Source organism: Topomyia yanbarensis, chromosome 2, assembly GCF_030247195.1.
Source record: "Topomyia yanbarensis strain Yona2022 chromosome 2, ASM3024719v1, whole genome shotgun sequence".
Lineage (NCBI taxonomy): Eukaryota > Metazoa > Arthropoda > Insecta > Diptera > Culicidae > Topomyia > Topomyia yanbarensis.
Genome location: NC_080671.1, coordinates 142,515,420 through 142,530,425, shown reverse-complemented (window position 1 = coordinate 142,530,425; position 15,006 = coordinate 142,515,420). Strand labels below are relative to the sequence as shown.

The 15,006-nt window shown below is 34.9% G+C and overlaps 1 protein-coding gene across 3 annotated transcripts in view; it reads right to left on the bottom strand.

The window, feature by feature from the left end:
• LOC131681588 (inositol-pentakisphosphate 2-kinase) overlaps positions 1–15,006 on the bottom strand; it is a 348,483-nt gene that overhangs the window by 27,543 nt on the left and 305,934 nt on the right. For all 3 annotated transcript variants that reach the window (XM_058962473.1, XM_058962476.1, XM_058962474.1), the window contains 2 exons: positions 4,962–5,144; positions 4,841–4,899 (listed from right to left, as the gene is read on the bottom strand). In XM_058962473.1, coding sequence (XP_058818456.1) covers positions 4,841–4,899; positions 4,962–5,144 — 242 coding nt within the window. The remainder of the gene's footprint in view (positions 1–4,840; positions 4,900–4,961; positions 5,145–15,006) is intronic.

Sequence of the window (15,006 nt, the reverse complement as noted above, 5' to 3'; positions counted from 1 at the left end):
ATGTTTACACGGAAGTTTTTCCAAAGGATTTCACACTGCCTTTTCTAAAAACGTGCTAAAATTAGTTTATGTCACAACAATGTTAAAATTTTAAAAGAATAAAGCTAATCTTATAATTCACATTTGAGTTGTTGACCCGTTATCAACTCTTTGATACGCAACTGGTGCACAGTTTCAATATACCGCCAAGAACAAACGAGGAGTACGGAAAGATGCACATTCAACCTCGATCTTTGCCCTTTCCAAAACACGAACGAAATCATCAAGACTGAAATTGAAAAAACATGTGTGAATTCATCTCTTTAACATTTCCTCTCACGCACTAACTCTATAATTATAACATTTATCCATCCTATGGGACACTAAAACACTCTGAACTGCACCGCGCTGATGCATATGAAGGAAACCGCTCGCAACCGTCAGTCAGTATCAATTTCATCGCCCATAATTCTCAACGTTCACTTTATCCAGACCACCAGAGTCCCTACTTAGCAGACTCCGATCCCCGAAAGTCCGAAGATGCGTCACGCACTTGCTTCCTCAGCTTGGTGGTAGCGTCGAAAATGTTAGTTGTGCCCTCACGATGCCAGTCGGGAATTTACATGACGAAGCTGGTGTATATTTTTACTCATAATTAGTAAAGAACGCGAGTTCAAGCTTGAGACGGCGCTATATTTGTAACATCAAGTTGGTGATTTCGGTTAACGAACGTCTGTTGAGTCATTCGATGTGAATGTCATTTTTTTCGAGCAGTCGAAACTAAATGCTGAGGATGTTTATAGTAAATGTTAGCATTCTCTAATTAGCTGCGAAACTTCATTCATTCTTTTTTTTCTGGCGTGGACGCGAGGCCCTAGTAAGAAGCGGGACGCATGAAGTTGATCCATTTTAGAATTGATTTCACCAAACCTTTTCCATGATGCTCTTCATCACTCTGACCAGGATGTGAAAGATCAATGTTCACAGAGGCGAGTGACCCTAAGGTTAAAGCCTCTTTAAACGAAACAAAAAAATCATTGTTCAATGTTCTCGTTAACCATCGGACACAATTTTTTTAAAACAGCGCGCATCATGAAAAAACATAGGAAAACATTTGAAAACCGATCACTGCGCATTGTATTTTGACAATTTTTATATAGACAACATTTTAAGGCTAAGGAAGCGAAAATATTTGAATTTAAACCATGGAAGTCGAAATTGTGACAAACGAGCGTTTCGATATTACTACAATCTGTTCATTTGAATAATTTTTAACCATTCCCAATATTTTTTCTTGCCCATATATGGTTCAAAATTTATTTCTCCTTAAAACTGTTGGGGCCAAGAAATAGGGAAAACTTATTTTGATCAAGGTAGGTACTTTTCTTACAATGCTAGAAGATGCACAATTTTTACCTTCCGATGCTCAATAAAATACAATACATTTTTAGAATAGTTAAATTTAACGGAATAAATAGTCGAAAACATTCTAATAATATTTCAAGGGTACGAAGATATACCAAAATGTCATTTTTCCCTGCTAACAGAAACTGTCGCTGGCGACACTGCTCCTTGGGAATCCTATCACACTAATTGCAGTTCTACGGATACTACAAACAACTGCTGGTGCTCAAATGAAAAATAATAATCGCTGTTATTAGTTTTATTTAGGGACCATCAATAAATGACGTAGTGTTTTTTGAATAATTTTTAACACCCCCTCCCTCATCTTAGCATTTCGTCACAAACCTCTAAATACCCCCCTGGTTATTATGTAGCTTGACGGTAATTCTCCCCCTGTCCCGGAATTTTTTTTAAATAAAAAAACGATGTTAGTTGTTCCCCTTTAAAAAAGCTACGTAGCCTGACATGACCCCTACCCGCCCACTCCCCCCCGTCGTCACACATCATCACAAAATGCCAAATTCCCCCCTCCCCCATATAATGCTACGTCATTTATGGATGATCTCTTATTGTAGTGAGCAAATTTTGCCTCAATCAAATATTATAAATGTTTAAAAATGTTATTGTATTATTGTGAAAATTGCATTACACGTAAACTTCGAAATTTTGTATGAACATTTTAAAATTTTTAAACCACAAAGTTACTTAAAATATAACAAAAATGGAACTTTTGCAAAACCTCTGCTAAATATTTCAATAAAATCGTATGAATCAACGAATAACTTGCGATTAGCACTGTATTCTTGGACCTTGATTTACCCCGTTTTATTGTGTCCTTTTAGCCTAATGTGACCAGATGTGTGACAGACCTTCAATTTGGCGAAATGTCCCGCATCAAAATGCGCCCCGCAAAATGGTCCTCATCAGATAGAAAACAAACAAAAAATCCCGCAGGTAATATTGTTAAAATATTTGACAAGTATTTATCACAAATGTTTTCTTTTTACCTTGAAACCGCCCTTGATTGAAAGGCAAATCAAACATGCTTTGACTATGCTACCATATAATCGCACATTTGTCCCATGTTCTATGGGGTTCTCTATAGGGGAGAGTGAGGACACTTGATCCTTGGAGATATTTGATTCCCCTTCCATATCGCAAAATCTAAACACAAAAAGTTATCACAATATAAAAAGAAAATGGCATATTCGGTAGTTTACGATGTTTAAAAATTAAATCAAATGTATTACATTTGTTTTGGAAAAGTTGTATCATATTTTTGAAAATATAGGTTAAAATTCATCTGGAAGATCTTTTCGCGGTTTTTTGAACGATTGTATGAGTTCGTCAAACAAATTATTTATGAATATATTCAACTACAATTACTTTATAAATGCTTTTGCCTAGAAAAACACGTTTTTCGAATAAATAGTTACACAACTTCTACAAAAAACTAAATTTCGTTCGCCTCATACATCAGGTACCTTTGATCTCTGTAACACTGGGTACTCTTGATCCCTATCATTAACTCTCACGCACACTTCCGAAATGCATAGGAATAGAAGTAATCATTTACATAAAGTACCCGATAGTGTAAATTGAACTAAAATGTTTGTTTCGCGAACAAATTTTGATATAAGTTATTGAAAGTTAGAAAAGGCAGTCAAACAGCACTAATTTACCGCAAATATCTGGCTTCACTTTCTGCTGGTGTTAAAGCTTGGCGTGCATCTAAAAAGCTTAACTTTCGTTTCTATTACGTCGCTGTTGTGCTATCTTATGACAAACGCCATTTTGGGGTAAATTGAGTTAGATATGCCACATTATTTGTTTGAAAAATCTCTACAAACTGGCGTTTTCAGTATTTTGAAATTTTACTTGGTTACTTAGATATAGCGAGAAACATGATGAGAAATTGTGAGTTTTTTTTATTCAAATCACTGTATCTAGGGATTTGCTCAAGTTATATTGAAGTTTTAGATGTTTATATGTGTGAAAATGTCTGAGGAATACAATGGCATAAACATTTTCAAAAGAAAATTACGCGAGCTGTGAGAAAAACACAGTTTTAGTTTTAAACTGGAAATAAAGCATATTTGGCAACACTGTAATCAAAAATAACAATTTTATCTAGATTCCCTGACTCATTTCCTTCAAAATGCATTTCACCGATTGCTTATAGACCATATGAACGCAAAGATATGAATAAAAGTTAAAAATTGATGATTTTTTCTATGGAAAATTTTCCATGCACGATTATGACACGTCATACAAATTTTGTCATCAATACACGCCTATGACACGTGTGAGTGCGACTTTTGTTTACATTCATAGTAAAAACTCGCAACATAGTCAACCGATCTTCGTAATATTTGAGAGATTAATGCAGAATAGATAGAAGCATCAATTGTCTTCTTTGGATTGTATATACCGCTTGTCATAAGATAGCACAACAGCGACGATTAGTCATAGTGTGCTCTGTTTGCTTAGCCCTAGTAGGCAGGGGATCAAGTTACCACACGTTTTTACAAAAGCTTCATGACATGATTTTCAAAACTGTCCATATTACTGACAGGACATAGTATTTTGATTTACAATTATTCACAGCTCTTACAATTTGAAATGACTGCAATATGACGATATTTGAATTCATAATTTTTATTTCATTTAAAAGTTATGTGAAAAAAACAAAAGTGGGATCAAGTATTCCCACTCTCCCCTATACATAGGACTGACTTGCGAATACAGTCAACAATAAAGTCTGAGCAATTTAATTAAATATCCCAAGCAAAAAACTGAAAAATGAAGATAAAAAAGTAAGTTGGAACTAAACTGCCCATGATCGCATATCAGTCCCATAAAGATAGGAAATCCCATAGAAAACGAGACAACTATGCGATCACGGGTAGTAAAGCTGCACTCAACACGAAGGTAAATCGAATGAAATTTGTTAACTTTGTAAAGTTAATAATATTTCATTCAGTAGCTTGAAAAAAAAATTAGAATTCGCATTGTTCTAACCAAATAAATCTTTCACAGGAGGACGGGCAGAGCGTAGTTGGTAAATCGATTGCCTTGTACGCAGCTCACCTGGGTTTGATTCCCAACCCAGTACATCGGGTTAGATATTTTTTAAAAGAAATTTTTCAAACCCAAAAAGATGCGAATATCCATAAAGTTAAAAGCTCTATAATCGAAATAAAAAAATCTTTCACATTTCTTTGATTAGCACTTGACAACTCAACTTTAAACGAAAACATTATAAAACTATTTTGACGTCATCTGTTCACTTTATTTTTAGGAAATTCCATTCAAATATTTAGTGGTCAGTAGAATTGTAGCAAAATTCTAGTAATTGTCAAGTACACTTATTGTGTACTTCTTGTAATTGTCAAATAGTTTACTTTATCGAAGTACCATTTCAATTTATAAAAAAAAGTTAATCGTTCGAACTTACCCGGAAAACAAGTCCAGAGGACAGTATTTGCTGACTTTCCCGATATAATTTTTCTGCAACTAGAAATGATAAAAAAAACAAAATTGAGAATCCTGTAAATATAATTACAACCATTGCATACCTTCAAGTATTGATACAAACAGTACCGACATTTTTTAACGCCAGACCCCGCCAGTTCCATAATCGTATTATCACAGTTCGCAAATAGCATCTGTCGGGCGAACCCATCCTCATCGTGAAAGGACCATCCTTGTTTTGGTTTGATTTCCACACAATACATATTACAGGTAAGCATTCTGGAATCCTGTGGAGAGACGCAAGGAATATAAGTTATAAAGATGAAACTTAAGTAAATGAATGGCTGGCATCTAAAAGGGGGTAACCCACATTGTTTGACTGATTTCAGCTACAGAAGTTCGACAGATAATCCAGCAAAAGGTTAGACGACTCCATTGATTCCATACAGATATAGACACAAATTTTTCGAAAAGTAAATACAGATGAAAAGATTTTTTGTACAAAAATGCAGTGATGCCAGTGGTGACACAAACTCGCATACAGTTAAACCGTGTACAACTTGCACCCGTTCCCTTGCTGTGTGCAAAGTTTATCGTGCGCTCTTCATCGCGCAGTGCGATTAGAAACTTTGCATGGGCACAAACGAATGCACCGTCCGGATGATATAGACCATTGCACGAAACTGTTCAATCCAACTTTTCTAACAGTTCAGCTTGTTTATTTGGTCTTTTTGATTCCATCCAGTACAAGAAACTTGGTTCGAAATTCTAACACCATGTACACAAGCTCGCTGAACTATCTTTTTTCGAGCATTTTTACTCAAATGACGTTATCGTACAATGTTCCATATCCATGATGTTGCTCGTTTAATATTCAAGCGACGAATGATTAAAACGAACACGCGGCACCTCTATTTGTAAACTACCCTGTTTGATTGAGTTACTTAGATGCGAGTGTGTGCATATGCCAACGTTGCCGAAAAGCCATAACATCTACTGCTTAGTGTATCGTCTGGACAATACAGTCAACATGTTGCTCGTTTAGTAAGTGAGCATCGACTGATACAAAACGAATACGAGGGACATGTATAAATAACCTTCTCGTATGTGATGAAAGATTTAGAAGTTTCTCTTTGACGGGTATACCTGAAACAGGCTTGCAAATTTCTCATTTTATTCGTCGTTTTTGAAAGATTTTCTGAAAATCCGTTTTTGTCTTATTTATAGTAGTCGAACATTTTGCGAAATTGAATTCAAAACACGTGTACATATTTCCGATCAGATAGTGAAATATTGCGATTTCGTTCGATGCAACAGGAGTCATTCGCATTTAAAAACTGTGCAAATTTCTCAGCAGAAATTTTTGAAACGGGACCCTAGTATTGAAAAGTTAGAAGTATTCTACTTAAAAAAATCGTATATCTTATCACAAAACTAACTGATAATGAAGACGATTTAATCGATACAATTTGGGTTGTTAGCAAATGGAATAGCCATGGAGCCTAATTTGAATCGAGTTACCGACTTTCTGAGGCTGGAATCCCACTGCTTCAACGCTTATTCCTATTTCAAAATATTTCACAATTCCAACCCATGAAATAAGAAAACAAAAACGTGACAGCAATCTGATCCACCCTTTGCTACTATCGCATTTCCTTTGGATTGATGTTCTGCTTCCAAAGTTACCAGTAGAAGGATGCAATCAAACGTGCAATATCCACCTTGTAGTCTTCCTCATATATAAAAGTACATCCAATCACTGTGTGAATCGACTTTTTAACTGAGGCTTCTTGATGGAAATCGGTATTCAGGAATGCAAAAAGAACCGAAACATTTTTCCGCTCTAATTCAGAAAGATTATGTTATCTCCCTAATCATCGGCTTTTAAACTGAGGTACGGAGGGCTGAGTCTAATATGCGGAGATCGGAATATGTCTGAATGTTTGTGTATGTTAAAATATTAACTCAGGAATGGCTAAACCGATTTGAACAAGTTTTGTTCCAAATGAGAGGTAAAATTTATCATCTTGTGACAATTGGAGCCAAATTCCTTCAATTTTTAGGTCTAGGTGTCAATCGTGAATACAGTGCCATGAATTCTGGAACACCCACGTTTTTACGTTACGAAAACAGGACCATGCACAAAAATCATGGTTTTTATGAATATGTTCTATGTACCTTTAGTAACGCCCGCATAACGCTTTTATTAGTGAAAATATTTGTTTTCATTTTGTGAACTTCAGCCACGGTTTCCGCCATGTCATTACCAAATCAATTTTCTGTATGTGAGCTAGTTCACAATTTTATGAACATTTTTCATAAAACCAAAGGTTAACTCATGATGATATTCATAGATTTAGGAACATTAAATCGAAAACTCAAAACATTCTGGATATTTTATCGTGAACTATTTCACGAAACTCGATTTTTACTGTTTTTTTTAAGAAAATGTAAACCGTGTTTGACTGCTATCAACTACAAGAGTTCGACAGATAGTCCAGTAAAGGTTAGATGACTCAATTGATTCGATGAAGATATCAAACAAAGATTTTTTCGAAAAGTAAGTACAGATGAAAAGAATTTTATGCATGAAATCATTCAATTATCGTGAACTAATTCATGATACCTAATATATTAGTTACAATCCAATATCCGTGCTCGTGCATTAGTTCACAAAATCATGAAATATTATTCATGAATTCATGAACATGTTCATGATTTTTAGTATAATAGTCACGACTGACCATGCGTGCCCATGAAATGAATCACAAAATTATAAAATATTCATATATACGTGAACTGGTTCATGAATCCTAGTATACTATTCACGACTTGCCATTAATCAAATATTGCTCATGTATTCATGAAGTGGTTCATGATTCCTAATATATTATTCCCGATCCAATATCCGTGTTCGTGAGATAGTTCACAAAATCATGAAATATTTTTCATGGATTCGTGAACTGGTTCATGATACCTAGTATAATAGTCACGACTTACTATTCGTAATCGTAAAAAAATCACTAACTATTATTCATGCATTCATGATCTGATTCATGGTTCCTAGTACAGTAGTTACGTCTGACCATTCGTGCTCGTCAAATAGTTCTTAATTAATGAATTGTTATTCAAGGATTCGTGAACTAGTTCATGATGCTTAGTACATGATTTACGAACTATTTTGTGTGCTTGTAATATTAAGAATACATTCACAATCATTCTCAATCAATGCAACATGGTAATGTGCACTTTTTCATGAAATATCCAACTGTACGAGCAGTAGATATAAGAAAACTATTAAAACCTCAAACATTGTTATTCATTTGATATGGTTCAGTGTGATGTCTGGACAGAAAACGACAGCTGCGCTGAGCACCATAAATCGTGTTCGTGATATGATTCACTGAATAAAACTGCAAATATTATGAACATGAGTCACGTGTCAAATTCGAAAGTGAGCTCTACAATAAGATATCACGATAACGCGAACAGAAATTACGAAAATCGGGACTAAGACCCTGAAATCATGAGCATAAATCACAACTCGTGACAAAAATGACAAAAATCGTGACTAAGATCTTGACATCAAGAACATAAACAAACATGAATCTCTACTCGTGACTAAAATATCACAACAACGTGAAAAGAAATTACCAAAATCATAAAAAAAATTCCTGATATCATAAAAATAAATAACATTACTCGTGATAAAAATATAAAAATCGTGAACATGAATCACTCTTCTCATGACTAAAATATGACGATAACGTGAATAGAAATTACGACATTCACGACTGAGATCCTGCAATCATGAACATAAATCCCACTAATCTGACAGAAAAATCGGATAGTAAACTCGGTAACGTGATGAGAAATCAGAGAAATTTCCAAATTATGAACAAGAATCATAACAAAAACTAAACATGTCCAGGGAACAACAACAATAACCCAACCAAACATTCGAATACAACGCCATGTATATATTCGGGGCGAACTAGTTCTTTGGAAACAAAGATAATTTCATGAAAACGAGGTTTATTATTCACAATTTAAGGAACTTGGTCACGAATTTCGTAAATCGTTCAGTTCAGGAAATCGTGACCTTACGTTCATGAATTTATGAACGGATTTTGTTCCGTGATAAAAAATAATTTATTCACATTGATCACCATAGACAATTCCGGGAGTAACGCAGAAAGTTACCGTATTCCAAATTAACTTCATACTTATCTTCCCAAAATGGTTCAACCGTGATCTAACTTAGTCTCAAATGAAAGATGCATAACTTTTTAAATTCTCCTGTTAACTGAAACTGTAAAATTGTCCAAAAATATGAAGCTTTATAGTATTTTGTTTTCTGATGTCAAATGTCTTGAAAATATATGGAAAGCCGAGATCTTGTGATATCCACGAAATATTTTTTAAACAAATGATGTTGCAAAAGGTTCGAGTAATTCTATCACTTTTGTGTGAGCTTTGAGTCGAGTTCGGGTGCTCAAAATCAAAAACTTTTGGAAGCTTTGGTTGGTTTTCCATATCAGCATTTCAGGGTTCAGGTCAGGTTTGAAACATTTCAATTTTTCAGGTTTGGGCTGGGTTGCCCGTTTCGCACGGAAAAAATCCGTTCATAAATTCATGAACAAAAAGTTACGATTTCGTGAACTGAACGATTTACGAAAACCGTGACCAAGTTCCTGAAATTATGAATAATAGACCTCGTATTCATGAAACTATTTGAGTTTTCTAAAAACCAGTTCGCCCCGAATATATACATGGCGTTACATTAGAATGTTTGGTTGGGTTTGGTGTTGTTCCCTGGACATGTTTAGTTTTTGTGGTGATTCTTGTTCATGATTTGGGAATACACAGTAGACAAACGTTGTTCATGATTTCAAGAGCTTATTCGCGATTCTTGTGATTTCTTATGACGTTATCAGGATTAAAGTTCATGATTTCAAGATCTTAGTCGACATGTTCGTTATCGTGATATTTTAGTCATGAGTAGAGTGCTTCATGTTCATGATTTCAGGACCTTGTAACGATTTTGAATATTTTTGTCCCCAGTTGTGTGATTTAAGTTCATGATTTCAGGATCTCAGTCACGATTTTTGTTACATCTGTTCAAGTTATGGTGATATTTTGATCATGAATAGATCAATTCATGTTCATGATTTCAGGATCTTGGCCACGATTTTAGATATTTTTGTAACTAGTTGTGTGATTTGTGTTCATGATTTCAGGATCTTAGCCACAATGTTCGTAATTTCTGTTCATGTTATCATGATATTTTATTTTAGAGCTTACTTTCAAAGCGTAATGTAACTAATGTTCATAATATCAGCAGTTTTATCATGGTATTCGTAAATTCTCTTCGCCTTTTCGTGATCTATTACTTTTTGGTTACTAATGGGTTTTTTTACTCGGTATAACGTGGCAATATGAACTGACTCATTCGCGATATCTGGTTCTGTGAACTATATCACGCACACTATTTTGGGTTCTCAGTGAACTTTTCGTTTTCTGTCCGGACATCACAATGAACCTTATCAAATAAATAACGATGTTCGAGGTTCTAATAGCTTTTTTATATCTACTGCTCCTACCTATTACTGGTCGCTAGCATATCTATTATTGGGTATTTCATAAAAAAGTGCATGGAACAAAAATGATTCCACGACCAATACTCCACCTTTTGTGATAGAGTTCACGTAAAAATTTCATTACAATGTTGCATGGAATTGTAAATGATTAGGGATATCTTCTAAATATCACAAGCACGCAAATAGCTACTAGATAGATCGTAAATCATGTACTAGGAATCATGAACCAGTTCACGAACACATGAATATTTTATGATTTCGTGAACTTTTTCACGAAGACGAATGATAAGTTGGGACTATTAAACTTGGTATCATGAACCAGTTCACAAATACATGAACAATATTTCATGATTTCGTGAACTATTTCACGAGTACGGATATTGGATGATATTTTATTTTAGAGCTTACTTTCAAAGCGTAATGTAACTAATGTTCATAATATCAGCAGTTTTATCATGGTATTCGTAAATTCTCTTCGCCTTTTCGTGATCTATTACTTTTTGGTTACTAATGGGTTTTTTTACTCGGTATAACGTGGCAATATGAACTGACTCATTCGCGATATCTGGTTCTGTGAACTATATCACGCACACTATTTTGGGTTCTCAGTGAACTTTTCGTTTTCTGTTCGGACATCACAATGAACCTTATCAAATAAATAACGATGTTCGAGGTTCTAATAGCTTTTTTATATCTACTGCTCCTACCTATTACTGGTCGCTAGCATATCTATTATTGGGTATTTCATAAAAAAGTGCATGGAACAAAAATGATTCCACGACCAATACTCCACCTTTTGTGATAGAGTTCACGTAAAAATTTCATTACAATGTTGCATGGAATTGTAAATGATTAGGGATATCTTCTAAATATCACAAGCACGCAAATAGCTACTAGATAGATCGTAAATCATGTACTAGGAATCATGAACCAGTTCACGAACACATGAATATTTTATGATTTCGTGAACTTTTTCACGAAGACGAATGATAAGTTGGGACTATTAAACTTGGTATCATGAACCAGTTCACAAATACATGAACAATATTTCATGATTTCGTGAACTATTTCACGAGTACGGATATTGGATCGTGACTAGTATGTTAGGAATCATGAATAAGTTCACGAATACATGAATAATATTTTATGATTTCGTGAACTATTTCACGAAAACGAATGGTTAGTTGTGTCTATTATACTAAGTATCATGAACCGGTTCACGAATACATGAATAATATTTGATGATGTCGTGACCTATTTTACGAGCATGGATATTGGCTCGTAACTAATATATTAGGAATCATGAACCAGTTCACGAGTGCATGAATAATATTTGATGATTTTGTGAACCATTTCACGAGCACGGATATTGGATCGTGACTAATATATTAGGAATCATGAATCAGTTCACGAAGATTGAATGGATTCATGAATAAAATTCCGAATTTCGTGAAATAGTCCTCAAAAAAATAGCCAGAATATTTTGATTTTGTGAACTATTGTTCCTATAACTATGAAAAAAATCATGAGTCAACCTTTGGTTTTATGACTAATGTTCATAAAGTTGTGAACTAGTTCTCGGCGGAAACCGTGACTGAAGTTCACAAAACAAAATCAAATATTTCCACTAATGAAAGCGTTATGCGGGCGTTACTGAAGGGAAATTGAACATAATTATAAAATCCATGATTTTTGGTCATGGTCCTGTTTTCGTAACGTTAAAACGTGATTGTTCCAGAATTCATGGCACTTTATTCACGATTTTGGGAACAATTTTTTTCCGTGCCGGTTCTGGTTTCTTAAAATTTTTATTTTTGGGTTCGACTCAGGTTTTTCAAGTTTGAAAATCTTGAGGTCCGGTCAGGTCCGCATTTTTTTCAATTTTTATAATCTCGGGTTTGGATCGAGTCCGAGTTTTGCAATTTTTACATTATCGTATTCGGGTGAGGCTCGGAATCGAAATGTATAGACTCGACCGTCTTTGAAGAAACCTAATTAATATCTTAGCGGAAGTTTAATCTCCTGTTTCGGCAAACAGTGGTACAATCCTATTGCCACCAAAAACCCTTCATACACAGGGAATAAACACATGACGTTTGATTCATGACAAAATCAGAATGATAAAAATGATTCGAAAATTAGTAACCCAACATTTTTCATAAACAACTCGAATTATTGTGAAAGGAACGATTCAACACTCCAATGTACACCTTAAATAGTACCCGGGTTTTTGGCAAGCTGGAAATTGATACTTAGTAACATCTTAGTACCATCACCAAGCACAGCTATTGAGAGATTAAAATAGATAATACAGTAAGCAGAGGCCTACATGTATTGTTCTACTTTTCCATTTTGTTACCTTTTTCTTCCTTTCACTTCCAATCAGGAATATGATGAGACTATATGGTAAGGCACAAATCTCCGAATAATATGGAGAACACGCCAATTATGATTCCTAAAGCATGCTTCCAAGGAGGGGCCTCTGTATTTTTTACCCAGAAATCGACCGACAAAGTACCCACAAAACTGAAATACACGTAACTACGGCTTTTGATATCCGATTTGGATTCTGTGAAATTGAACCCAATGAAGTTGTCTGGTTTCCGAAAATTCTGATTTCCGGAGGTATGTTCCAGTACTGCGATTCCGATACTGCAATGAAAGCCCGATTTTGTCTACCCCGGATTTCGTCAACTTTATACAACTCGATTTTGTCAGCTTCATGGAAATCCGTTTGATTGGGCAACCAAGTCAAATTTGAGTAAATCATTTCTCATTCTTGTTTTTTTTTTTTAAATTTCCGATGGAGACCCCCTAAAAGGGAAATTTATACTACATCATCAGAAAGGGTTATGGGACTATGTTAAGGGACTAAAGAGAAATATTTTGGCACCTTCGGTTTATTAAAAACAAAGACAAAATATGTACCGATTTTGGGGACGGGCATAGCGTAGTTGATAAATCGATTGCCTTGTACGCAGCTCACCTGGGTTCGATTCCCAACCCCGCACAAAGGGTTAGAGATTTTTTCAAAGAGATTTCTCTAACCCGAAAAGTGGCGAATGACCCTAAGGTTTAAACCACTATAATCAAAAAAAAATCCCAATTTTGTTACCCTCACCAGTTGGTTTGTAAAAACGGGTATTTACTGTGTTTGTGAATTTCAATAGAATACTGGCAATATGACTATCAGAATTCTTAGATTTGTCTAAGAAAATCGCGTCTAATGGTTGATGGTTGAAGTGACCGTTACATGGTCAAATCGTCATATGGTCTCGTAACGACAACAAACAGACTCCTAAGGTAATTTATAGATCTTCGATACCTACATTGTTATGATTCGTATCCCAGTGCTAGAACATCCCTTCGGACATCAGGATTGCCGGGAACCAGATTATTCTGGTTCATTTTCGCAGATTATAAAAATAGACGAGTTACTGAATCCATAATATTTACATGTGTCCAAATCGGTTTAAGTTATGAACTTCCCATTTGCGCTGTCGACCTGTTGTTGGTGTTTTTTATTAGACACACGCCAGTAAACTGGAAACATTTTGAATACACAACTGACATCTACTGAAAAACACAATAGTTAGATTCAAAATTAGATTAGGTTCTCAATCAATAAGTGCAGAAGGTCATTTCCCAAAGGCACATAACATAAAATGTTATTTTAATAGTCGCTTACGATCGACCCATTGCTGCAAGCTTACATATGTGGAAACAAAAAGGTATAATTCAGATAATTATTGTACAGTCTATCGGTCAATAAATAATAACCTTGGTGAGCATTATTATCCTATAATTATTACTAGTGAGTGGAGATCAACTGGAATGGCAACGGCTCTTACATTGCTTGACATACGTTTATTTTGTTAGGGTTGGATTAAAAAATATTTAATATCCAGAAGCAGTAACACATAGGGACCACACATCCAGCAACCGAGTCCTAACTCAAATCGCAGAATTGGTGGAGTGAAAATGTTTGCCGCAACCAACTGCAATATAAAAGCGATTGTTCGACATTTTATACTTTATACGAACTATGCTTTAACTTGTATTTCTCTTAAAATAAATTACCTCTTAGGTTTGTTCCAGTGCTTCTCTTGAAAGGATAAGAGAATGCAGAATATGATTGTCCCCAATTTGTTTTGGATTTATTTCTATATCGTCGGTGCAAAATTCTAATAACATATGCATATCAAAATAGTTATTAAAATTTTGGAAAGGGAATATTTTTCTCGCCGGCCTATAAACACGTTTTAGTCGTTTTCGAAAAAGATGCGGTCACTAAGTTAATGTCGGATTCTGTGGAGAAAAAGTCGAAACGCCAATTCCAGAACTAGGTTTTGGTTGTAGGTTGTGTACCCTTCACGCGCAAATATGGTTTAAAATAATTTTCTCCTTAGTGGAGAAGAAATAGTTTTACCAAAATCTTACTCTACTATGGAGAAATATAACATAGTGCCTATTGCATTGGTTTGTTAAAGTAACTTGGTTAGATTCGACTTCATTAACTCTCATCAGCTTAATCAGAACTCCTTCTCTT